The 26,370-nt window shown below is 46.1% G+C and overlaps 1 protein-coding gene across 1 annotated transcript in view; it reads left to right on the top strand.

Moving 5' to 3' along the window:
- The window catches only part of KIF26B (kinesin family member 26B), a 506,912-nt gene that overhangs the window by 396,426 nt on the left and 84,116 nt on the right, over nt 1-26,370 (top strand). The window contains exons 6-8 of the mRNA XM_043923976.1: nt 16,687-16,893; nt 21,785-21,878; nt 23,069-23,331. Of these exons, the coding sequence (XP_043779911.1) occupies nt 16,687-16,893; nt 21,785-21,878; nt 23,069-23,331 (564 nt within the window). The remainder of the gene's footprint in view (nt 1-16,686; nt 16,894-21,784; nt 21,879-23,068; nt 23,332-26,370) is intronic.

The following is a 26,370-nucleotide window of genomic DNA, read 5'->3' as shown; positions in this document are numbered from 1 at the left end:
TCTGCCCAACTCTTTGCAACCCTATGAAATGTAGCCCACCAGACTCCTCTGTCCATGAGATTCTCCAGACAAGAATACTGGAGTGGGTTGCCATGCCCTCCTTCAGGGAATCTTCCCAACCCAGGGGTGGAACCCTTGTCTCTTAGGTCTGTTGTTTTGGCAGGTGAATTCTTTATCACTAGCACCACCTGGGAAGCCCCACTTACCTCCATATCTTCTGTAAATTCAGACACAGCCCCTACCTCACCTTCAGTTTAACTACTACCACCTACCTACCCCCTAGAAATATAAGAAAAAAAGTTTAGAATCTGGGTGGGTTGCTTTAGAAAACATTTCCAACCCCTGATGATCTAGTTTGTCATTATTATTAATAGAATGATCCTCCTCCTTCCTATCTCTTTCATTTCCCTCTGTGCCTGCATCCAGCACCTTCCTAGGAGAGATTCCATTGCCAAATTATTTCCATCTCTGCTTTCTAAATCTCAGGTTAAGACTTTACTGATCCTATAGAACTGAGCTCCAAATGGGTGAAAGACACCATCAGTGATATTGGGAATGTGAAGATAAATAAGATGCAGGCTCTCCTTCAAGGCACCCATAGTCTTACAAATGGGAAGATAAATTTTTTTTTTTTTTTTTTTGCCTGGAGCATAACTGCCATGTGTAACTGCCAGATCTGGGTACCAACCCCCTGGACTTGGCCAACCCAGCTGCAGGTCTCTCCTCAGCTGCCACTCTCATGACCCCACCCAGACACCTCTATCCCAGACTCAATCTTCTGGGGGGAAATTCGTCATAGTCTTGTTTCCTCCGTTTTTATAGATGAATGTTTTTTGTCATGCATGAGAGTTTATTAAATCAGTTCATTCTGAGTAGAGTTCAGCAGAGCTTTCTCTCATGTTGCTTGAGGGCCCTTTGCCATCTGGCCTGTGTTACAGGTAGACAATATCATAATATGATTTTCTGGTACCTAAATGGGATTCAAGTTGGATCTGGGTTATATCATCATCCTCACGTTTGGTGTGTCAAAGCTGGACAAACTGGCCAGAAAGGTGCAGGCTTTCAACTGCCCAACAAAGCAACATTTGCATTTCCTCTGCCCTACCCAGTGAGTGTTACATGTTTCTAGTGAGTGGTTTATTCTGAAACACTTCCATTAAATTCAGGCATCATTCTGGAATGATGGCCCAGAGCAAAGGATCCTTCCCTGGTGAAATGATCCCAAATCTCCTGGTTTTAATAACTGTTTTCCACGTGAAATAAGTATTGGCCATTCTACCCAACCACGCATGCTTATTGATGCTGGGAATTGTTCAATCAAAGTGTTAAACGTTAATCTCAAATATGCCCATTTGTCCACACTCGTGCCCATAGAGTCACACATCTTGCAGAGCCAGGACCATGTTCTCCAGGAGGAAAAATGGTCTCAGAACAATTGCTGACTTCCTTTAGTGTTGATTTCCTGATGAGTATAACCTTTTAACACTTATTTTTGGCTGTGCTGGGTCTTCATTGCTGCCTGTGGGCTTTCTCTAGTTGTGGTGAGCAGGGGCTACTCTTTAGTTGCTATGAGGGGGCTTCTCATTGTGGCAGCTTCTCTTGTTGCAGACCACAGACTCTAGGGCGTGTGTGCTTCAGGAGTTATGGCTCCCGGGCTCTAGAGCACAGGTGTAGTCACCCTGAGGCATGCGGGCTCTTCATCTTCTTGACCAGGGGAAAAGACCCTGATGCTGGGAGAGACTGAGGGCAAGAGGATGAGATTGTTGGATGGCATCACTGAGTCAATGGACATGAGTTTGCGCAAACTCTGGGAGACAGTGAATGACAGGGAAGCCTAGCATGCTGCAGTTCATAGGGTCACAAAGAGTCAGACCCAACATAGCGACTGAACAACAACAATACATGATCCCCAGGGTACGGGAGCAAAGACCGTGAATTCTCCTCCGCTAGGGAGAAGAGAGATGTTCCTCTGTCAGCAGTAGCACCCCAACCACCACCGGCATAGTTTGTTCCACGGTTAGGAGCGGTCTAGGTCCTGTGGATTTATGTATAGCTACCGTACAAGTGTTCTGTTCTTGAGAGTTCTGAAGCAGATCTGTTTTGCTCTTTCCTTGAATGAAAATGTTTTGGCATACTTTGCTTTCCTAGGTAAAGAGTGTGCCTTGCTCATTGGCGTTTTAATAAATATTTATTTGTTGGTTGACTGGCTCATTATTCGCCTTGTCAGGTCACGTGGCTGCTTTTAGTACCAAGTTCACTTGCATACAGCAGACTCCTAACTCTGCAGCATTGTCAGCTACATAAGTGCCGCAGTAGACTCATTGACTCAGCATATCTAAAATGCCATGCTATGACAGTGCTAGTTGCACACACACTCTCATCCTTAACTCTGTAACAGCCCAAGTTGAAAGAAAGTTGGTGGTATTGTTAGCACTGGTATTTATGGATGGAGAAATCATGACCCCAAAGCTGCTCTATTGCAGAACGATGGGAACCTCCCAGTTACTTTCCTTCTTTGTCCTTTAATTCAGGGGTCCTCAACCTCTGGGATCTAATGCCTGATGCTCTGAGGTGTTGTTGTCATTGAGTCACTAAGTTGTGTCTCATTCTTTTGCAACCTCATGGACTGTAGCCTGCCAGGCTCTTCTGTCCTTGGGATTTCCCAGCAAGAATAATGGAGTGGGTTGTCATTTCCCTTCTCCAGGGGCTCTTCCTGACCCAGGAATCGAACCCGCATCTCCTGCGTTGGCTGGCAGATTCTTTACTAGTGAGCCACTTGGGAAGCAGCTGATATAATAATAATAGCAATCAAGTGCACCATAAATGTAATTTGCCTGAATCATCCCCCAACCATCTGCCCTACCAGCCCATGAAGAAAATTACCTTCCATGAAACTAGTCCCTGGTGTCAAAAATGTTGGGGACCACTGGTTTAATGTCTCCCCATTTTCCAAATTAAGTACAGAGTTTTTAATTTGGAAGGCAAGTCTCTACACAATCTGACATCCACTTACTTTTCCAGCCTAATTTCTTAACCCTCCTCCACCCAGCCCACCCTAAGGAATGTCAGAGTAAAGTCATGAAGCAATACTCATTGAGCCCTTGCCCTGTGCCAGGCTCTTTGCTGAGAGTTTCACGTGCATCAGCTCAGGTAATCCTCTTAACAACTTCCATGAGGTGTAGGCATTATTTCTACCTCCATTTTGTAGATGAGGAAACTGCTGTGCAGACAGGCTGAGAAACTTGACTCAAGGCCCCATGGCTACTTGCAGGTTCCCAGACCCCAGTTAGCTTCTGCCTACCTGCTTACTCTGCCCAGATACCTGTGCCCTGCCTTAGGTGCCTGGCTGACCCTGACTCTTCTCACTGATCATCATCTTTCTGAAACCTTTCCTAGCCCCGCTCCCCTAGTGGAAATGTCCCCTCCCACCTGGACCCTCACTGTACCCCAGTATAGAGTTCTTTTGTACCATGTGTTACACTTTTTATCTCACCTGATACACTAAGTTCCTTGAAGACAGCATCTGCTCTTTAAGTTCTCTGTTACCACAGAGCCTGGCATGGTACCCTGGCTCAGACTGAGACATGCTCCGCAGATGCTGAAGGAATGAATGGATGAAGGTTTCTTGATTCCTGCTCTGGGTGTTTAGCCACTCAACTAGTTGGGGGAGTGGCCAGGAGTCTGGGAGAGTCACTGGCCATTGTTTGTCAATCCACATCCCTTGGGCAAGTTTCTTCTAGCTTGAGGTTTCTAAGCCTAAACATCTGAACTGGGTACCATGGTCTGATGAGAGGACAGCCCCTCAGGCACTTTGAAAAGACAAGGAGGGCAATTCATGGGTTCACCTGGAAGGCAAGAGAAAGCACTCGTTTATAAGCTGGAGCCCAGGAACAACGTTCCATGATGGGGATACTGCCCAGTTCCGGAGCCCGGTGGTGGTCTCCATTGTGTGGAGTCATGATCAAGCCTCCTCATGCATTCTGATCTTTGAGGAAAGCTGATTCCACGTGATATAAAAGGGCCTGTCAAGGGTATTTGTGTGGGACCTAAGCAAAGTTTGCTCTCACAGTTTGGCAAGCTGGAGCTGCATGCCATCCATCCCAACACATGATAAATGTTTCTGACATTTGCTTCAGACACAGCATGCTAGGAGGGCTTTTAAATTCTCAAATGCGGTAGTACACCTTATTGATCAAGCGCCTTTCATTAAAGGTTTCCAAAGCCTCTCAGCTACTGGGAGAATTCCCCCCTCCCAGGTTCCTCTACCTAGCCCCAGCCTTCCAGGCAAAGAGGATTATCCTTGTTGGATTATGGGTACATGCATGCATGCTCAGTCACTTCAGTCATGTCCTACCCAATGGGCTGTAGCCCACCAGGCTCCTCAGGCCATGGAATTCTCCAGGCAAGAATACTGGACTGGGTTGTCATTCCCTTCTCCAGGTGATCTTCCCTACCCAGGGATTGAAACTTTGTCTCCTGCATTACAGTCAGGTTGTTTACTGCTAAGCCACTGGGGAAGCCCCTGGATTATGAGTCTCTACCTTAATTTAACAGTCTTTCTTTCTCAGTTCTTACCATAAGCACACAGGAGAAGACTGAAGTTAGGTAAATCTCACATTTATTTGGCAGTTCTCTCCCTCAACTCGATCTGGTTCTTCACACACACATTTTAAGAAAATAAAGAGAATACATGTCTTCCAAATAATCCTCCATATTAGAATTCACCCTTCTGCTTTGAACTTGTGTCTTGCTGCCAGCGAGGGCCTCCCTGCCAAGATCCAGTCGGTGAAGGAAATTGGAGGCGGTCAGCGGTGTGCCTCTGGCAAGAGGTGACCAAGCTTTTCATTAGCATTTGCTCCTTTCCTCCCCACTGGGCTTCACTCATCCCTGCCTCTTATCAGCATGCTCTTCACCTCAGGGGCTGCCCAGGTTTATCAGATCCCATCTAGTTCTTCCAACCAGCAGGCAGCTTTGAACTTCGGGCTCTTTGGAGCTATGCCGAGAATTAAAGTTGCTTTGGTTCCAAGCCTAAAACGTGAAAATAAAGTGATCTGAAATGGAAATGCCACCTTCTCCCTTTTCTGTTATCGTAGGTCTGACTTTCTTTACCAACCCCCCCCCCCCCACCTCCTCCCGCGCCTCCCTTGCCCAGCCCTGGCCAGGGCTCTATGCACATTGTGTTTTTCATGCGTGTTTAGTGGAATTGGAGAGAGGCACTCTCAAATAGGTAGGAAAATGAAAGTGAAAGTCATTCAGTCATGTCCAACTCTTTGCGACCCCATGGACTACTGTAGTCCATGGAATTCTCCAGGCTAGAATACTGGAGTGGGTAGCTGTTCCCTCCTCAGGGATTGTCCCAACCCAGGGATTGAACCCAGGTCTCCCACATTGCAGGCGAATTCTTTACCAGCTGAGGCCACAAAGGAAGCCCAAGAATACTGGAGTGGGTAGCCTCTCCCTCCTCCAGCAGATCTCCCTGACTCAGGAATCGAACCAGGGTCTCCTGCATTGCAGGTGGATTCTTTACCAGCTGAGCTACCAGGGCTCTGTGCATACTCTGTGTTCCATGTGGAATTAGAGGGAGGCGCTCTCAAATAGGGAGGTGTTTTGGAGGAACTGACAGTGAAAGCATTGGAGTAATCATGGCTAGAGTTGCTGGTATTGAACTTTCCTCATCTTTTTTCATTGAATGAGAATGAAAGTCTCTAAGACTTATGAAGGGCCCAGGGATTTGAGGTTTGGGATGATGTCTTCCTCCCCCTTCCTTCCTCCCTCTTCCCACCTCTTTTAGTCTGAGGAGATCATGAGAATGTGGAGTTGGGCATGCCGATCCATTGGGTGCATCAGTTTTTGGTGAAATGTTTATTTACCCTAAATGTTAGCTAAGACTGTTCCAGATTTCATCCTCTTGGCCCTAAAGATCCCCCAGGTGCTTTTTGTCACTAGGACAAGAATCTCCTTCTTCTCTTTCCTGGAACTAAAGGTGCAGAGTTCCAGCTGGAGAAACAGCCTCATCCTGGAGTGTGCACCCCCATGGCTTGTCCAGGAGGGGACTCCTCAACCTTGCATCAAATCCCACCTCCTCAGGATGCTTTCTCTCCCAACACCAAGCGTGTGGGCCTGGAAAAACCTCAGTGCTTAGCATGAAGGGGTTCTGTACTGGCTTACCTAACGTCTGGCCCCAGGAAGCACTGAAAACTCAGGCTAATGCTGACACTGCTAGATTCTACCCAGGCCTCATTCATATGAGGTGTTGCCAGGAACAAAATGATCAACCCATGAGAGAGGCACATATTTAATAGAACTTGGGAGCAGCACGGACAGTGTTCCTAACTCACAGTTTTATAAAGAAAATGGATGGAAGTGATGAACACCAGAGAAATACACAGCTAATTATTAGATGATCATGGCTGTTGCCTTTTTGATTTAGAGAACTACACTGTTTATTATGGTGCTGTACTAAATTCCATGGGGACCTGGTAGCTAGTATTTCTGGACAGTCCCCTGACAGGGTCACTTGACTTATTTTCAGAGTTCAGATGTTTATTTATCTAGGTCAAAGGCCAGAAACAGTGGGATATTGAAATTCCTGAGACCAAGGAGAATCCGGCAGTGAGGTGCAGAAGACACTAAATCAAGTGTCAGGTTAGCAAGCTGAAGTCTTCATATTTATGATAAACTGGGCTGCAGAAAAGAAAAACAGCTTTCCCTTGGCCCTGTTGGTGGCCAAGATGAACAGCATCTTTGATGACAGCCAGCACCAGCAGACACAGCATTTCTTGAATGCTCACTATTTAAAGACAGATCTGTTAGTTACCTCTCCAGTCAGAACCCATGAGCGAGCTTGAGCGGTAAATGGGCCTTCTATAAATAGTGAGAGTCATTCAGTCGTGTCCCAGTTCTTTGCGACCCCATGGACTATAGCCTGCCAGGCTCCTCTGTCCATGGAATTCTCCAGGCAAGAATATTGGAGTGGGTTGCCATTCCCTTCTTCAGGGGATCTTCCTGACCCAGGGATTGAACCCAGGTCTCCTGCACTGCAGGCAGATTCTTTACCATCTGAGCCACCAGGTAACCCCAATAAGTTCCCAAATCCAAACTGAGTCCCTTTGAAAGAATTCTAATTTAAGGAGTTCCCACTACTGCTTTAGCTCAGTTGGTAAAGAATCCACCTGTGATGCAGGTGACCCCGCTTCAATTCCTGGGTCGGGAAGATCCGCTGGAGAAGGAATAGGTCACCCACTCCAGTGTTCTTGGGCTTCCCTTGAGGCTCTGCTGGCAAAGAATCTGCCTGCAATGTGGGAGACCTGGATTCGATCCCTGGGTTGGGAAGATCCCCTGGAGAAGAGAAAGGCTACCCACTCCAGTATTCTGGCCTGGAGAATTCCATGGACTAAGTCCATGGGGTCGCAAAGAGTTGGACATGACTGAGCGGCTTTCACTTTCACTACTGCTTTTCTTGAAAATGTCTTCCATGCTGTGTTTTATCTGTTGAATGGGTATTTCCAAAGATAAAATAACCACAGTCACCAGAAACTAACCACAATGGTGTTCCTAGTCAATATTCAGAAAAATCTCCAATTGTCACTTACCCAGGATTTATGAAAAAATCAGGCAACAGAGAGAATGGGTGGCAGCTGGAAGACATGAGCTAACCTAGCATCTATGCAGACTGGGTGGCCTTGGATAAGCATGGAGTTCTGTACTGTATGTTGGTGTAACATTTTCTCTCTTTAGATCTCTCCTACAGGTAAAAACCATTAAGAATCTAGTGACTAGATCTCCTGAATTCGTGATCTAAGGTGTTGACAGGGAGAGCGGAAATCACCTGCTCTCTAGGACATCAGCTCATACAGCAGTATCATGAATGAGGGCTAAGTGGGATGCTCACTATTATTTATTGAATTGTGAATTATTTATTGTGCTAAGTATTTAGCATGTGTGTGCATGCTAAGTCGCTTCAGTTGTGTCCAACTCTTTGCAACCCTATGGACTGTAGCCTGCCATGCTCCTCTGTACATGGGATTCTCCTGGCAAGAATACTGGACTGGGTTGCCATGCCCTCCTCCAGGGGATCTTCCCATCCCAGGGATGGAACCTGCATCTCTTAAATCTTCTGCATTGGCCGGCAGGTCCTTTATCACTAGTACCATCTGGGAATCCCACTTAGCATGATATTTTGCTTCATAATCTTGTAAATCCCTCTAGATTGGGATGATTATCTCCATTTTATTCATGAGGAAACTGTTAAAATATGTTGATAGTCACACCGCTTGTAGAAGCCAGGACATTCTGACTTCAGAGTTCATGATTTTTCTAGATGTGGCTTGCAGAAGATGAAGTCTCGTCCACAGAAATGCATTAGTAAAAGGTACAACCAGAACTAAAACCCAGGCACCGGGTCTCCAGAGCTTGTGTTCCCAAGCTCCGGGCTATGCTCCACGTGGTCAGAGGGAGGACCTGCGGACAGTGAGCATTCTGAATGTTGGAGAGAAAATCCCACATCCCACTTTCCTTCAGACCCGAGAATACCTGTGTCTTAGGATGTATCTCTAAACAGCTCATCCATTTCAAATAAGTGTCCTAACACTGAGCTAAGAGATGGAGTCTGTTAATAGGTGGCTGTCAGAGTCACCATCCTTGCTGATGGACCAGCCCCTGAAACGTGCCTGTCTCCTCCCTTGAAGCCTGGGCAGGCTTTTCCCAGCCTGCTAGTTGGTGGGAGGGGCCCTGGTCCCAGGGACTGCCCAGTCATGAGCTTCATGGGACGGCCTTTTCCCCGGGCTTCGTTCTCCCTCCCTCCAGTCCTGCAGTCCCCTGCTGGCTGCCTGGTGACAGATGCTAGTGAGAGGGCATCGGGGATCCCCCCCGCCCTGCTCCCTGAGCACCTCTTACTGCCCTACTTTCTGGTCTCACACGCGTTCTCCCACACTTAGCTCTAACGTACCACCACCCGTCTCTCTTCCCAGCCTGGCTTTTATTTGTAAATCTTTCCTCTCTGATGGCATTGCTGCTTGTTATTTGCTGTCTGGCACCATCTGAGCTTAGGCTGCCCCTGATGGCTAAGTGGTAAAGAATCTGCCTGCCAATGCAGGAGTCACGGCTTTGATCCCTGGGTCGGGAAGATTCCCTGGATAAGGAAGTGGCAACCCACTTCAGTTTTCTTGCCTGGGAAATCCCATGGACAGAGGAGTCTGGTAGGTTACAGTCCATGGGATTGCAAAAGAGTCAGACAGGACGGACTAAACAACCGCCATAGACACCTCTGAGAAGCCAGCTGCCCCCATTACAGCGACAGTGCCCCCATCTCTGTAAATGTAGTTCAGTGTGGGCCCAGCCCAAAGTGGGACACGTTCAAGCCCCAGTGGCTTCAGTGGGGGGACAGGGCTCCTTTTCTGGTTCCAACCCAGGACACTCACTGTAGGAGGAGCTAGTCGGGCCCACGGGCTTCTCACCTTTGCCAGGCAACTGGCTTTGGACAAGTCACTTGAATACCCTGCACCTCAGTCTCTTGGGCCTTACAGTATGGATGATGGCTATAATAACTGTAATAAACTAACTTAACAAAGCTGTTGTGAGGCACCAAATGGAAATGAGATAGTCCTTTGTAGATGAAAGTTTATAAAAGAAGTTATGGTGGTGATGTAGATGGTTGACGGACAGGGTGATTGATTTTGTCAACACAAAGGAGACACTGCCTCAAAACAGGCCTAGAGCACCCTCAGCCTCCTGAAGTCTGCCCTCCACCCCTCAAACTCAGCACTGGATCCTATTGCCCTGGACCTCCTCCAGGCAGAGAGCCTCCTGGCCTGCGAATATGTCATGAAGGACTACTACTGTGGTTTTATGCAAAGACATTTAATCCAATTTTGATCTGTAACTAACAACTAAACTGCCTGGAATCTCTGGAGTCCCTTCAAAGTGATTCTGTGATTCTGTAACAGGAGCTATGTATAGATGGAATAATGACTTGGTAATCTAATGTTTAAAAGCCCTGTCTGTAAATGTAGGGAACCTGTTTGGTTCTCCCTGGACATCCTAGCATCAGAGTTATTTGAGACCTCCAAGGTTATTACTATTTGGCATATGATTCCATGGTCTCCTTAAAAACTCCTGGAGGGACTTCCGTGACAGTCCAGTGGTTAAGAATCTGCCTGCCAATGCAGGGGACATGGGTTTGATCCCTGGTCTGAGAAGATCCCACATGCCACAGGGCAACTAAGCCTGTGCACCACCGTTACTGAAGCCTGCTCGCCCTAGAGCCCATGCTCCACAACAGGAGAAGCCCACGAAGTGAGAAGCCTGTGCACTGCAACAACTCGTAGCCCCCACTCACCGCGCACAACAGCAAGGACCCAGAGCAGCCAAAAATAATTAATTAATTTTTTAAAAGGCAATTTCAGATATTTCTAGAAATTTTATCAGAAAAAAATGTCTAAACCTTCTCCTGTTCTAAAACCCAATTTTAATTTGCTTCTTTACAAAACATCTTTGCCTCTGTCTCCTATCAGGCACATTTGGTAACTCAAAAGGGGGAAGGAAAGTCATCGTTGTGGGTTTCAGTGGGCCAGTGGTGGATTAGCAATAGAATCTTCCATTATGCTCTAAGTAGGAAGTGGTGTTAGTCACTCAGTCGTGTCCGACTGTCTGCAGCCCCATGGACTGCAGCTGCCAGGCCCCTCTGTCCATGGGATTCTCCCGGCAAAAATACTGGAGTGGGTTGCCATTTCCTTCTCCATCTAAGTAGGAAAGCACTCTTTAAATAATGGCTGGAAAATCACACCCTTAATCCCTTGCAGTGTGTTTTAGAAATTGGTACTTCATCAAAATCTTTTATAATAGATTTGACAGACTGTCCAAAGCATAGAAGAACATGGAAGATTGCTCAATTTCTTGGTGGAACAGAAAAGTGAGTGTGTTGAGAAGAATACACTTTGAGAAATATATAGTGTTTAAGGTGCCTGTCTCTTCAATCATCTTACTTAGAATGGCTGGAGAATTTTCCTGAAGTGGCTAATGTACCATAAGTAGACATTGTGAGCATATTATCATGTGTGATCAAGACAGAAAAGAAAGGAATAAAATAAGAGAAATAGCTCATTTAGCTTTTAGAGCCTCAGATCCAATTTTACATGGATTACTCACCTTTATAGAAGACATAAGCCGACTGTATATGCCTTAATTTAATTTGAGGGGGAAGAAGAAGGAGGATATTTTATTCTTGTCTCTCTGGTCATTGTGTGTATTCATTAAATAAGTTTTTGCTTTAATTTTTAAAATTAAGCCTAGGAGAAGGGCTTCTAATGCCATTAATTTGATGCAGAAAGTCTATTTTGTACTAATTAGTTTGAAGACTGCAAATCCATTCCTTTTTTTCTTTTTTTCTTCAAAGAATGATATTTCACATTTGTATGCCATTCTAGAGTTTGTCTTTGTTGTTGTTGTTTTTTAATCTCTTCACACCTGTCCTGCAAGGGGGTGATACAACAAGCCCACATTAGGGATAAGGAAGCCAAGCCACCCTTCCCACGCCCATCCCCATCACACCTTAGATGAACAGCTGCACCATGGTGGTGATGTTTGCCTAAGAACCCAGCCCCCTGGCTCCTAGTTCACTGCAGTCAGTGCCCATCACACCTAGAACCTGTAAGAATGGAGATGTACTTCAGATATGATAGAGCCTGTTGTTATTCTCCCATGTTTTTTCCTCAAGAGCCAAATCCCATCCAGACACACACAGAAACCAGGCAAGGCTTCCTGCCTTCCCATCGGCTCGATCAGGCAGGGCTGGATGTCAGCTCACTCTCTGATCCAGGCCTCTCTCTCTCTCTCTCAGCTGAGAAAATCACCAATAAGAGATGGCAAGGTGGATATTTCCATGGCTTACCTTCATCACAGTCCGTCCTAGCGTCACCGCGTGCCTCAGTGGGACGGAAACCGACCCTGAGCTGGAGTGGTCAGTGCTCCCGGCTGCAGTTTGGAGGTTCTGTCTCAGGAGATGGCCCCTTTGGGTCTAGAATCCCCTCTGATGGTCTCACCTGCTCTCCTCGCCCCACCATGCTCTGGTTGGTGGATTCTGATGCACCCATCTTACATGACTCTGCTTGCCTTGGAGAACCATTTCCAGACGGGTTTTAGGAACTTAAGAATATATGTGGAAGGTGAAGATAATTCTGATACTGCTGGAATTGAGACAGAAATGATGCCACACGGTGTTCATGGTTAGGTTGATCTGACTTCACCATGACCAGCTTCTATTGATTCTTGAAACCCTGTGAACTTAGACACCAGAATAAAGAACCAAAATATAGAAATAGAAAGCGGCTGAAAGATGCTGGTGGTTAATTTACTCTGCCATTTCTAACTTTGTAGGGATAACTATTTATCCTTGCCAGCACACTCTCATTGCACTGACTGGGGCCGAGACACTAGCCAGGGACTGATCCCTGTTACATGTGTGTTGGTCCAGAGCCTTCACTGTGAGTCTCCACAAAGGAGCTGAAACAAAGTCACCTCTGTGAAGGACTGCTGTGCCCTCTCCACGTCCCACCACCTCACCATTGCCTGTAGTCTTTCTCTGACTGATGAGGGACCCTTTGAATGGTCAGATTGGCCCCCAGCCCTCCTGAGCCGTATAGTCTGAGGAGAGCCTGTGACCAGACAGCTTGCGGGTGGAGACTAGGAGCCTTCCTGGTCCTCAGCCTCCGTGTCGGCAGGGGTCTGGGTTATCACGTGGGCGGAGCAGTGAGGACAGTGAGGACTCACGCCGAGGCTGAGGCAGTTGGCGCTGCTTCACATTGATGGAGAGTCTGTTCAGTTCAGGGTCGAGGCTCTGTGAGTCTCACAAACCTGCCTCTCCATTAGTCCCGCCAGGCCATCCAGGAGGAGGCGCTGGCATGATTAATGAGCAGGACGGCAAGATACGTGCTGTTGGGAGCAACAGCTATCCTGCACCAGCCACTGAAAACTTCAATGAATGAGGCCAAGTGGAGTCTCTACCAGGGAGCGCTTTGGTAGGTGAGGGGCTCAGCTCCTCTCAGGGAGTCAGGGCACAGGCTGGCATTCCCCACCTCAGGGCCTTTCTAGATCCTCAGTTGCTGGGCCTAAAATAGTCCCCTTGACCCTGAGAGCTGGGGAGAAGGCTGTGCATGTCGACAGCTGTGGGGACCCTCTTCCCAGGGCAGTGGCGAGAAGGAGGGTTGTCGGAGATGTTGCCAAGAACCTACCACTGTTTGCAATAAAAGCACAAACTCCTGGCAAGAAGTCGAGGGACTTTCTTGATCACAAGTGGTATCTCCTAAGCGCTTTAATTACAGAGGATTAGCAGCAAGTGGAGTGCTGGGCTCAAGGAATAATGACGCAAAGAAACGAAGCAGAGAAACCCAATTTCCTTCCTTTAAGGGTGAAAAAAATATATCCATTTATTTAAATGAATTGCAAAGAAGAGAATGGAGGGTGGCATTTACCTCAGCCAAGAATTCAGTGGGTTTTTAAGAGCTGTGGATCTCCTTGGTCAGACCAGCAGCTGAGATCTGCAGCTTGTCTGGAAAAATTGAACTGCAGGCCTGGAACTTCATTAAGATTCAGAAGCCTTCCCCCTGAACAAATGACTCGCCGATCCAGTCCCTTCTCTCCTGCTTCTCCTTGTGGGCCCTTGGCCGGGTTAGCTGATATTTTACATTCAGCACCTCTAGTTACCCAGAAATTGCATGTGAAATTGTGAAATAGAAAAGCAGTGGGCCATGTGACTCCATCAGTTCTGCCTGGGGTTGCAACATCCCTGACTTGTAGCATTCAGGGGCTGGGCTAGGAGGTTGTCTGACAGAAAGCCCAGAGGCGCCAGGCACCTACCAAAAGTTGCAATTTGAATACGTGCTCTTAGCACACCTGCTGTGTAAGTGGGGCAAATCTATAGACATGAGTGGAACTGAAATAAGATTGGAGACATTCACGGTGAACAAGAAAATTGCCAGAATGGAATGTAGACAGACGTGATGGTTATTGTCATATACACGGTGACTATGTATGAGACTAGATGGTGTTTTACTGATGGGAGCCTTGTAAGGCCCAGCACTTCATACCCAGCTCTATCTGCAGTGATTCCCCCGTGGCATCCTTTTTGAGTCCAGGACAAAGTGTTCTAAAACCTTATCATTTACACTGTGATTGGAAAATGCTAGAATATCGTGATTCAGAGGGGGGTAAGTACAGGCAGGAGGGGGAGGGGAGGCAGAAGAGGGGGGAGGAGGAGGAGGAGAAGAGGAAGGAGGAGGAGAAACAGGAATCAGGCCCCTACTCTGTGCTCAGTACTTCACATGTCAATTCACTTCATTCTCACAACAGTTCCATGAGATAGGCGTTGTTATTCCTAATATGCAGTTGAGAAAACTGAGGCTCTGAGAGGCTTGACTGACTGTGTTTGGGAGGCAGTTGTTGGCATAATGGAAAAAAGTATGGATTGGATACTTTTCAGGGTTTTAGAGTCAGAGAGGTGGGATTAGAGCTCAGCCATACCACCCGCAAGTTCTGTAACATCTGTTTTCTCATCTATAAAATCTGGACAAGTCTGCCTATGCACAGGCCTATTGAGAGGGTTAAGTAAGATACCATTGGCAATAGCACAGTCTTAGCATACCATAGACCCTCAGCAAAAGGCAGGTACCATTACATGACCTCCCAGTGAGTCGGCTCTTCCCATCAGGTAGCAAAGCATTGGAGCCTCAGCATCAGTCCTTCCAATGAATATTCAGGGTTGATTACCTTTAGGATTGACTGATTTGATCTCCTTGCTGTCCAAGGGATGCTCAAGAGTCTTCTCCAGCACCACAATTTGAAAGTGCTCAATCTTCATGCTCAGGTGACTCATTAGAAAAGACCCTGATGCTGGGAAAGACTTAAGGCAAAAGAAGAGGGTGGCAGAGGATGAGAGGGTTAGGTAGCATCACCGACTCAATGAACATGAATCTGAGCAAACTCTGGGACATTGTGGAGAACAGAGAAGCCTGGCTTACTGCAGTCCATGGGGTTGCAAAGAGTCATCTTAGTGACTGAACAAGAGCAGCAAAATTATATGACCTCAGTGGGAGAACAGCAATTTGACTGTGAGAGGTCAGCTTCATCCCAGCCTTGCCCTCTTCCACTATGACCACAGCCTCTGGATCCGCACTAGAGTACTATTCTTAAGTGATAAGAACAAGCCCAGCCAGGACAGGATGCAGGACATCCGATGAGTCGAGTGCCCTAGGAGTTCTCGACGTTTCAGCTTTGCCCACTGCCTCAGCAGACAGGCTGAGATAAGCAGGAGGATGCCTCACTCTCTAGGCACAGTGGAGAGTATTCTCTGAGCATTTCTGTATGCTTGAAGTCTTTGATGTAAAATTTTACAGTCCTTTTCCCCAAAATTGATGATTGAGATTTCATCAGGTCTGAACATTGATTAGATGAAGAGGGCGTGATGTAGAGAGGAGTTCAAAAATAATCCTGTTGTGGGACTTCCCTGATGATCCAGTAGTTAAGACTCTAAGCTTCCAATTGCAACAAAGCCAATGCAGGGGGTGTGGGTTCGATCCCTGGTTGGGGAACGAAGATCCCACATTCCATACAACACAGCCAATTAAATAAATATATAAATTTAAATAATAAAAGTAACCCTGTTTGTAACATCAGAATTTGCCTCCTTGTGTTAAAAAAAATCCCCTGTCTTTGTGTCTGTCTGCCATGCTAGTCTTTGCAAAGAAGACCGTTTTATGGTCTTTGCAGCCCCAGTGCCTGGCTCCTAGGTTAGGTGCTCACACGTTTGGACTGAACTAGCTCCACGGTAACAAAGAGCTGGTAAGGGAGGAAATGCTGCCATTTTCTCAGGACTTGAGCCTCCAGAACTGTGCATGAGGCTTCAGCTTGACTTCTGCTCAACTCAAAGAGTCCAGGGCAAGCAGTCCATTCCCACAAGAGCCCTGCTTAGCCCTGGGGTGGGGCTCGGCTGGACTGAGCACTAGAAATGTCCACGTTCGATGACTTAAGAGGCGGGTTAAAGGAGTGCTGCCTCCTGTTTCCCACAGAGATGTGCTTTCATCCCCTGAAATGACCATTTCTATGCACTCATTTAATGGGATCCCAAATAACATGTTTCAAACAAATCTTTTATCACTTTTGCCCCTTGGAACACATTTCAAATGCTGGTCATTAAAAACAAGCCATTTTCACAGGGCTCTAATGATGACAGTAATAACTGGGGGTTTTTGTCTCTAAGAGTACTGATGTGCAAGAGGCAAGGAGTAAATTACAGAGCTAACTTTTATGTCCAGGGTTTATTGATCTGCGAGCTTCAAGGGGAACTATACTAGCCCCCAAAGTGTGGCAGTCCAGATTACCTTTTCATCTAGGTAATTGGGCCACCTGGGTACAGTTAACTTTCTATTTATGTTAATAGGAAGACAAAGAGCGTGATGTGCCAGTTCTGTAATAAAGTAACGGATGTATCAAAATATTCTACCTGGTAATTATAAATAAGTCAGTTTTCCCATGACCTGCTGAGGATTATGTTGCTAATTCATTGTGCATTTTATCATAATTTGTCATGAGACAATATACATATACACTTGTGTCTCCAAAGGACATAAAAGTACTCCATCATAAAGTATCCAAGTGTCCTAATGCCTGTCATTTCCTGCCTTTGTTTCTTAACAGGTGAAAGTCATGCTTCGCATCTGTTCCACACTGGCTCGCGATACCTCAGAATCCAGCTCTTTCTTAAAGGTGGACCCACGGAAGAAGCAAATCACCTTGTATGACCCCCTGACGTGTGGAGGTCTAAATGCCTTCCCAAAGAGAGGGAACCAAGTTCCTCCTAAGATGTTTGCCTTTGATGCGGTTTTTCCACAAGATGCTTCTCAGGTGGGTATAACCCCTCCTCAGTTTCGGGCAGTATTGATTAGTTTCAAGAATCTGTAATTCTTCACTAGGACCCAAGAGCTGCCTTCCAGAGTGGTCTGTTGGGTCAGTTCCACTGTCCACACAACAACGTTTGCAAGTCAGTTTGAATCCCATTGACTAGTTCAGTCCTTTTGAATGGTTGGTGTCACACCTTGGGAAGGCCATGCCAGGATTTCAGCAGAACACACTCTTGGAGAGATGGAAGAGTGAGCCAATCAGTGGATGGCAAACAGGAACAGGAAGGGAGCAGGCCGAATTGGAAGTTTCAGGAACAGCTGCATCAAGGTGCTGGCAACTGGTCCATTGAGACCCCACTTCTGCCTGGACATCTGTAGTGGACCACCAGGAACGTGTCTCTGCCTGGGCTTCTGGATGTGAGCCTATATGAAGAGAAAAGGTGTTTCAAGGAGCTGGGTTAGAATTAGGCAGGGTTCTCCAGCTCCATAGAGGGTAGTCCTAGTGAGGACCTGGAGTGCTAGGCAGAGAAATTGGGGCTGTCATGCAGTCCTTTGGCCTGGGTCAGGCTAGGGATAGCTCTTGCTGCATTACAAACTGCTCTAAACCTAGTAGATTAAAACAGGAATAATTTATTATCACTCATGAGTCTGTGGGTCAGCTGAACATTCCTCTATACCCAGCTTGGCACACCTGTGCATCATTGATCAACTCTGGTTTGGGTCAGGAACTCCATTGATCTTGGCTGGATGTGATCATATGTTTGAGGGTTGGCCAGCTTTAGGCTGGTCCAGAGTGGCATTGGCCAGCTTACTTGGTCTGTCTTCCATGTTGTCTCTTATCAACCAGCAGACTATCTTGGGTTTGCTGTCATGGCAGTGACAGGATCCAAGCTTGCAGGCCTCTTGTGGTCTTAGGCTCAGAACTGACACATCGTCCCTTTTGCTGAATTTGATTGGTCAAAATTTGAGGGGTGGAAAGAGGCTCTGCCTCTTGATTGGAGGAGCTGCAGAGTCACATTGCAAGGGGAAAACACATAGAGAGGGGTGGGGAATTGTGGCCATTTTCATTGTTCAGTTATGAGTATAATTTGGAGGCTTCTTGGGGGCCCAGGGTGCCAAGATTCCTTAACCAAAGCTCCTGGAACCCATCCCAGTAAGAACAGATGTCTACTAGAAGATCCACTTACACCATCTGGTGCAATTCATCTGCCATGAATTGGTGCACTGGATCTTGTAGTAGACATCTGTAACCCAGGTTATAGGTGTACAGTGGCCTACTTTGCCTGCATTTTGGCATCAGACACCTGCACCTTCCTGATAAATTTCCAGCACTTCCCAAGATTTATACAAAACAATGTACAATCAGTTAACTAATAGCCTAGAGCAGAACCTGAAGACAGGGTGCTGATGGCTGCCATTTGCAGCTCCTGTTAATTTCCTCCATGTGGCATCTGAGGGTAGGAAGTAGTGATATTCACATAGGCGCCTATATTACACCATAGGCACTTAGCACATATTATAGGCTCCATTCATTAACAAGCCGAGTATGTGGTTTCCCCAAAGAGTTTTGCCATGAAAAGATGAAGTACTTTATGAATAAGTTCTATAGTTTCTCTCTTCATTACATTTCTTGTGTGTTCTACCACCCAATGGGCTCACTAATCTAAACCTGACATTGGGTCTAATAAATGACCTACAAATAATTTAATTAAGCTAAGACTTTTCAGAAGCAAATCTCCGTAAGTCATAAGAATTCCAAAGCAAACCCTAAATTAAGTGTGGCCTATTAATGAGTTTTAGATTTATTCCGGAAAAGGGAGCCATCTTTTTATTGCTAGTCTTTGCTTACATTTCGCACTTGGTTCCAGGGCTCATGTGCTCACTCGACAGTTGCACTCACTTCAGAATGCTTTGATTCTGTTACAACTCCAACAGAGTAAATGAATTAATACATTTGCAGTTTTCAAGAAGTTTCATGTACATTAACCCACTCGAACTCTCCCTGGAATCCAGTGGTATTGGAAAGGGGGGTATTGCTATTTTCACATTACAGACAAGGAAACTGAGACTTAAAAATTCAGTCTCTCATTCATAGACCCTTTCCTGGGTGGACATTCATCCTGGATTCTTCCTAGGAAACAATTCATGTTCTGCTCAGTATGGTGTTGTATCTTTGTCCTCCCGCCATTTTATCCACTATTTCCTAGCAATGTGTCCTTGGGCAAGTCACTCCACCTCTCTGGGCCTCAGTCTGCTCAACCATAAAATGAAAACAAGATCAAAATATGCCTCATGCGGTTGCTGTGATTCACTGCTTGGATACACATGAGGTGCTTAGAGCAGAGCCTGGATGTAGTGAGTGTCCAATAAATGCTATTTTTACTATTCTGTTGTCATTGTTAATAGTGATATCAGGCTGCTGGCTTGGCCAGCCTCAGCCCCCATGAGGGAACACCCTTTAAGCCTCTGAAATGGGAAAGCAGGAAAGTGTGCCAAATGGGCCTCTGCTCTCAGGCCCTTGTGGTTATCCTGTGAAGCAGCAGCCACCACAGTGGCCCAAAGCAGTCATGAGCTTTGCTTTCACTGGGCCTCTAAAGACATCAGATTCCTGAAGCTAAGCAGTGATTAGAACAGCCCTTGCTCCTCCTTGTAAGCCACCCTCAATACCCTCAAGTGGGCTTGGCAGTCATCAGTTGCCCATTGCTGGGGCACACCTCTGCTGAGTCCAGCTTTTGGGAGGTGTCTTAGTCCATTTGTACCCTCTTAATGAAACAGCCCAGACTGGGTGTCTTATAGGCAACAGAAATTTATGTCTTAGTTCTGAAGGTTGGAAGATCAAGGAGCTGGCAGTTTCAATGTGTGGTGAGGGGTGCTTCTTGATTCATAGACAGCTGTCTTCTCCATACATCCTTACATTGTGGGATGAGCAGGAGAGTTCTCTGGGGCCTCTTTTATAAGGGCGCTAATCCTATCTACAAGGGCTCCACCCTCATGACTTATCAACTCCCAAAGACTCCACCTTCAAATACCATCACATTGAACATTTGGTTACAACATATGAACTTGGGTGGAGGAAGGGGAACACAGACATTCTGTCATCACCAGGAAGGGTGGGTGGGAGAACTGAGACCTGCCTGTGGGGAACCCAGCCCTGCACACGGAGTCTGCTTGGGAAGGCTCCTGCCTCTCTGGGTTCAAAGGGAAAGACAGCAAAGGGCCTCCAGGGACCGTGATCAGCTCCTAACAAACACCAGATGGACGTGTTGCTGAGCATTCTCTTCTCAGTGAACACTGGGCAGGAATTCTGCACGGGGACACTTGCCTCCCCACCCTGTGCCCTGTGAGGCCGCTCCTGTATCTCTGTCCTCTGGCCTTTGGACAGGGGAGTCAGGGATATGTGTGGATTTGGCTCACATTCAAGCATCTTTCTCTTTGCTGATCTTGAACCTAATATGGTTTATTTTATGTATGGCTCTAGGTGGGCTCTCAACCTCTTAGATCCCATCTCACTTCATATCCGAGGAAGGCAGGATTCATTTGGTGGTAACTTCTCCCAGTCCTGCAGAGGCACGTTAGCAAATTCCATCAAGTTTCCACTGCCTCCATCTCAAGGTTTGGCACTGGGCTGTCATTGCTTAGGCCCTGGGGGTGAGACAGAGCCTGTGGTCCCCACCACAGCCTTGTCCAGCTACCGCCTTCGTTGAGTGGGAGCCCCCAGCAGAGCTGCCGAGGTGACCACCAGAACAGTTGACAATTGTTGGGAGTGTGGTTTTTCCATTTCAGTTCAGGAGAGAAAATTGATTTTTGAACACTTAGGTTCATTGTGTTGCTGCAACCTGGAGTTGAATAACTGCATTCATTGCCGAGGCTGCAGTTCTCAGATTCCCTCTAGGAGGCATGTTGCTCTGATGCCTGTGGAGCTTTCAGTTTGCACATCCTCCTACTGCTTCCAGATCTGCCTCAATGCTGAGGCAGAAAAGAAGGTGCAGCACATGTCCAGTGATTTGCCCTCTCGCTGCTGTGAAAGCCTTGGATGCTAACCAGAGGCATTTCCCAGATCCCCAAATCAGTTCATAAAATGTACTTTTTTTTATCATTTGCAGAGTGCTGTATTATTGGGTGTTAATGGGTAAATACCAAAAGTCACCAAGAGCCTGGTCTCTGTCTAAAGATTTAATAGTCACATTGGAGATGAGACACATAAAAGGCTGAAGAAAACCCATTGTAGTATACTGACTGATGGTGATTAATAATGTATATGTTGAGTGTATCTATAGAGAAAGAAAGAAAAAGCTGGTTTTGAAAAGGGAAGGATGGAGACAGAGAAAGAAGAGGGAGTTAGGAAGACAAAGCAGACATCCATCATTAACCTCCTGCTTATATTAGAACTATAATGTATCTCAAGGTCACTTTCCTGAAATGGCACATCATCTTTTACTCTCTAATAAAGCCTAATCCATTTCATAAACTCATGTGTGTGTGTGTGTGTGTGTGTGTGTGTGTGTGTGTGTGTGAAAGAAAGGAAAGATCTAGTTAGCAGAGGGTGAATGGAAAATTTAAATATTTGTACAAGAGGCCAGAATGGCAAATCAGAGAAGGGTGTGAGGTCCGTGAAGGCACCCTGGATTCCCATTCTAGCCTGTTCCTGCCTTGTCTGCAGAGACAGCAACTGAAATGTACGATTAGCAGAAGGGTAGTTTGCATGTAATGAGTGTAACACTCAGGCTTGCAAGGGACCGGGAAGTATGAAGGGTTCTGAGAACCTCCAGAACTCCATTAGAGCTGACCAATCTGAAAATGCCAAGGCTTTGTGACCCTGAGCCTCAGGAAAGCAAGCACAAGTTTCCATTGTTAATGGTCCACTCACAACTTGTGTCTCCTCTTGTGTCTGCCAGGCTGAAGTGTGTGCTGGAACCGTGGCAGAAGTGATCCAGTCTGTGGTCAACGGGGCAGATGGCTGTGTGTTCTGTTTCGGCCACGCCAAGCTGGGTCAGTGAGAACTTCGCTTCTTCATGTTGCTTGCTGGATTCCCCATTACTTCATCCTTTCTTCTGTATTGTCCTCAGATGAAGGGGAAGGTGTTTTCCTGCAGTGCTGAACTGAATAATCATGAATAACCATTTCTGCTTCTGAAATGTAGATGTTCACCCTAAGTGGATTCCCAGGCATCAAGTAAAGCTTTAAAGTCCAGGAGATGAACAAAGAGTAATGGGCTGTTCCCACTTGGTCTGGGTCAGGGTCATGCCCAGAAAGCCAGCAGGAAAATTACGTTTTCTGAGCAGGGGTTGTTAGGGAGCAGAGAGGGCCCCCCCTTTCCTCTTGGATTCTACATAAAGCCAAAGGAGCAGCCACCGAGCAAAGCCCAGACCCCATTAGCACCTGTCTGGGGGGATCAGTCTGGCAGCAACCCTACTTCCCACCATCCAGTGGTCGGGAACCCACCTGTGCTGAAGCACCTGGGAAAGGAGGCCTCCACACAGCTCTGTGAGGGCCTGATGACTGAATCCCCCTGAGGTGCCTTATTAATCCTGGCCTATGGCCATCTGCTCACCAGGTCTTACATGGCTAATTTGGGGCATTCCAAAAAATGGCCCTGGGCAGAGCTCCCAACAGCAACTTTGCTATGATGGAGCCAGTTCTAGGCCAGGATGGAAAGCCCATTTCATCTCACTACCACTTTGGTCTTCTTGATCTCTGATCAAAGCAGTGATCCAGATTTTAAAGGGAATTTGCTCATGCTATAAGTATACAGAGCATTTAACTTGAGAAAGAATACAAAGTGTAAGTATGTGGAGTGAATGTGTGATGTGATAAAAAGACCCATAACGGTGATGAAACACCTCTAGTCTTCCCACTGTTAGGAAAACAATGTAGAAACTGGACAGCTTGTAATGTTTGGAATCTTCCTTGAGGTCAGTTGTGATTTAACCTTGACATCAGTCTAGGTTCTCACATTCTTTATTATAGCCCTTCCATCAATAGTATACCTGGAAATGTCTTCTTTGTTGTTGCTGTCAAAGTTTTGTTGTTATTGTTGAATATTTTTCATCTTTTCATTTCCTTTCTTCCCATTCACCACTCCCCAGGCCTTTCTCCTGCATCCTTGGCATCTATTCTTGAGACTACAGAATGATGTCCAGACACTCAAGCTGCTATTCTTTCTTCCCTCGCCCTCCCAGGAAAGTCCTACACCATGATCGGCAAAGACGACTCCATGCAAAACCTGGGCATCATCCCCTGTGCCATCTCTTGGCTCTTCAAGCTGATCAACGAACGGAAAGAAAAGACTGGAGCACGTTTCTCGGTGCGGATCTCAGCCGTGGAGGTGTGGGGTAAAGAAGAGAACCTTCGGGACCTGCTGTCCGAGGTGGCCACGGGCAGCCTGCAGGACGGCCAGTCCCCGGGCGTGTACCTGTGCGAGGACCCCATCTGTGGCACGCAGGTGATTGCTTCTGGGGGCTTGGTCGGCTCCGGGTGGCTCATCCCTACCTCAGCGGCTGGGGCACTTCACCTCTTAACTCACTCAACATGTAAACTGGGGAGGCTTGCAAGTGTTTACTTTAAAGTGGACTGGAACTTTATGGCCTGCAGCTGCGGGGCCAGCTACTCGCCCAACCTAAATATTTGTACCTTGAATCTAATTGACAATGAGCAGGGACCACAGTTGTTGTAGCAATCAGGGGAAATTGAATTCACTTTTCTTTACACCCCTTTCCAAAAAAAAAAAAAAGTACAATCTTTCTTTTGTTTAACAACAAGCCGAAATATTTACTGCTTTGCACAAATAGCTCCAGCCATTACTGGGACTGTTTATGGCTCTATAAACTGTGTTTCTGGCACTGGTTTACAGCCAGATTAGTGGTGCTGTAGGAAAAACTAATAACCACTTTCTAATTAGAACCATGATATAATTGCTAAGCCAAGAGAAGTTCCAGTTCGCCTCTTCAGGATGTCATGCCTGTTCAAAGTGTTTCTACCTCGCTGTTTGATGATAGATGCAGGAATGACCTGGGAGGTCCCTGGTTCACACCCAGAATAATCACTTCTTTCAGTCTCTAGCAGTAGGCTTTAGTTTCTAGTTTTATCAGATGCCTCCATTTTAGATGTGTTCATTTTGATAAGTATAATACTTGTCTCATCTCAAGTGGGATTATTTCCTCGGGTGAAGGTACTCCCTCTATTACCCCCATCTACTCATACCTGTCCATGGTCTTGCCCTGCTTAAAGCACCTCAGATCCTCCTGCTTCATTGTACATCCTCGTGATTCACACAGCCTTACGTGACCTTCCAGGATCACCTATTCCCACTTCCCTTCTTGCCACTCTTCTTAAATTATATTTACATCACCTCAGAAAGCAGTGACTCTCAAACTTTAATGTGCGTAAGAAGCCCTGAGGATCTTGTTAAAATGCAGATTCTTGTTCTGAAGGTCTGGGATTGGGCCCCTGATCATGCATTTCTAACAAGCTTCCCAATGACTGACTGCACTCTCAGTAGCAAGACTCTAAGGCATCAATCATCCTCCCTCTTACTCTGGGCCTTTGCAAATTCTATTCCCTGTGCATAGAACAGTGCCTGCTCCTCTGCTCTTGCTCTTCATCTGGCTTACTCCTTATTTGGGTGTATTAGCTAGATGTCACTTCTTCCAGGAAGCCCTCTTGGATGTTTCTGCTGACTGTCACTTGTGATCACCTGGTTAGTTCTCAGCAATGCCCAAAGGTCTGTACCAGGTCTGACTAAAATTGGCTCTTCATAGTTTTAATGATGCATCAGATATTACTTGGATATGAAACCTAAATACAATGCAAGCTAAGTGGTCATACCAACCTTAATGCAGTGGTTCTCAAACTTCAGTCTTCATCAGAGTCACCTGGAAGACTTGTTAAAACACAGATTGCTGGCCTCCACCTATAGAATTTCTGATTCAGTAGGCCTGGGATGGAGCCCTGAAATACGCATTTATAACAAGTTTCTATGTTATACTGATGTTGCTGGTCTGGGGACTACACTTTGAGAACCACCAGTTGGAAGCATAAGATGTGCTCAGACTTCATCTACACAGCACCTGTGACGGAATTGGTGTGACCCTACGCACTGTTCCTACTCTAAGCATTACCTAGACATTCAACTATGCTATAACTTCCATTCACTTTTGTAACATCAATAATGGAGTTCCACAGAGGTGAAAGCTCTGATTAACTGAAAACTAAGAAGACGAGGACAAGACCCATATCCTCTTTACCTTCTTGCTGAAGAATATTAAACATTCTTTGGGTTATTTTTCTGCAATAGTAAGTATAAAACAATGAGCACAAGAGAACCTGTCTTTGAAGTTTGAGGATTTTGGTGGCCTCAGGTTCTAAATATCAACTCTCTCAGTTCAGAATTATGGGTGCAGTTAGAGTCAGAATCAGTTCAATTCAGTTCAGTCGCTCAGTCGTTTCCGACTATTTTTGACACCATGGACTACAGCATGCCAGGCTTCCCTGTTCTTCACTATCTCCTGAAGCTTGCTCAAACTCATGTCCATGGCCTCAGTGAGGCCATCCAACCGTCTCATCCTCTGTTGTCCCCTCCTCCTCCTGCCTTCAATCTTTCCCAGCATCAGGGACTTTTCTAATGAGTCAGTTCTTCACATCAGGTGACCAAAGTATTGGGCTTCAACTTTAGCATCAGTCCTTCCAATGAATATTCAGGACTGATTTCTTTAGGATTAACTGGTTTGATCTCCTTGTAGTCCAAGAGACTCTCAAGAGTCTTCTCCAACACCACAATTCAAAAGCATCAATTCTTCAACACTCAGCTTTCTTTATGGTCCAACTCTCACAACCGTACATGACTACTAGAAAAAAACATAGCTTTGACTCTATGGACCTTTGTCAGCAAAACTGTCAAAATTTCTACTAACCCTAAGGCTTGTACTTCAAATCATTTCTTTGAACAAATCAGAAATATTAGTTTCCTTTTCTTCCCCTCCCCTGATAAAGAAATGCAGGTCAAATGCTGATAACATTGCTCTGAGTCAGGCTTACTGTCAATATAATTGCCAAGGCATCTCATAGGATTTAGATACATTCCCCCTGATGTTTCTTTAATCAATTAATGAGTATGCCTTGAACATAATTTAGAAACTAAAGATAAAGTAGATATCCCTTTAGATGAGACAAATGATATAGATGAGATGTTCAAGTATCTTGGGTTTTTTTTTTTTTTTATGTCTTTTACATTTACTTCTTTAGAACTATTCTAGTAAATGTGGCCTAAAATTGACTTTAATTAAATAGCTGGAAAAATTGAGAGTCAAGTTAAAGCCAAGTAAGTTTTTTCACTTCTTTGAGATACAGTACTCTCTGGATTACCTGCTTCTATACAGTCTAAGCTTTGAACTCAAGATGCAGTCACATCCCACATGTTCACTTAGGTACATGGATTACCCAGGATGTTGGGTTTGCTGGGCTCTGCAGAGGTCAGGGCGGGACA

This window comes from Cervus elaphus, chromosome 14, assembly GCF_910594005.1.
Source record: "Cervus elaphus chromosome 14, mCerEla1.1, whole genome shotgun sequence".
Taxonomy (NCBI): Eukaryota; Metazoa; Chordata; class Mammalia; order Artiodactyla; family Cervidae; genus Cervus; species Cervus elaphus.
Note: the sequence above shows the minus strand (reverse complement) of the source record. Positions and strands in the feature narration are given on the sequence as shown.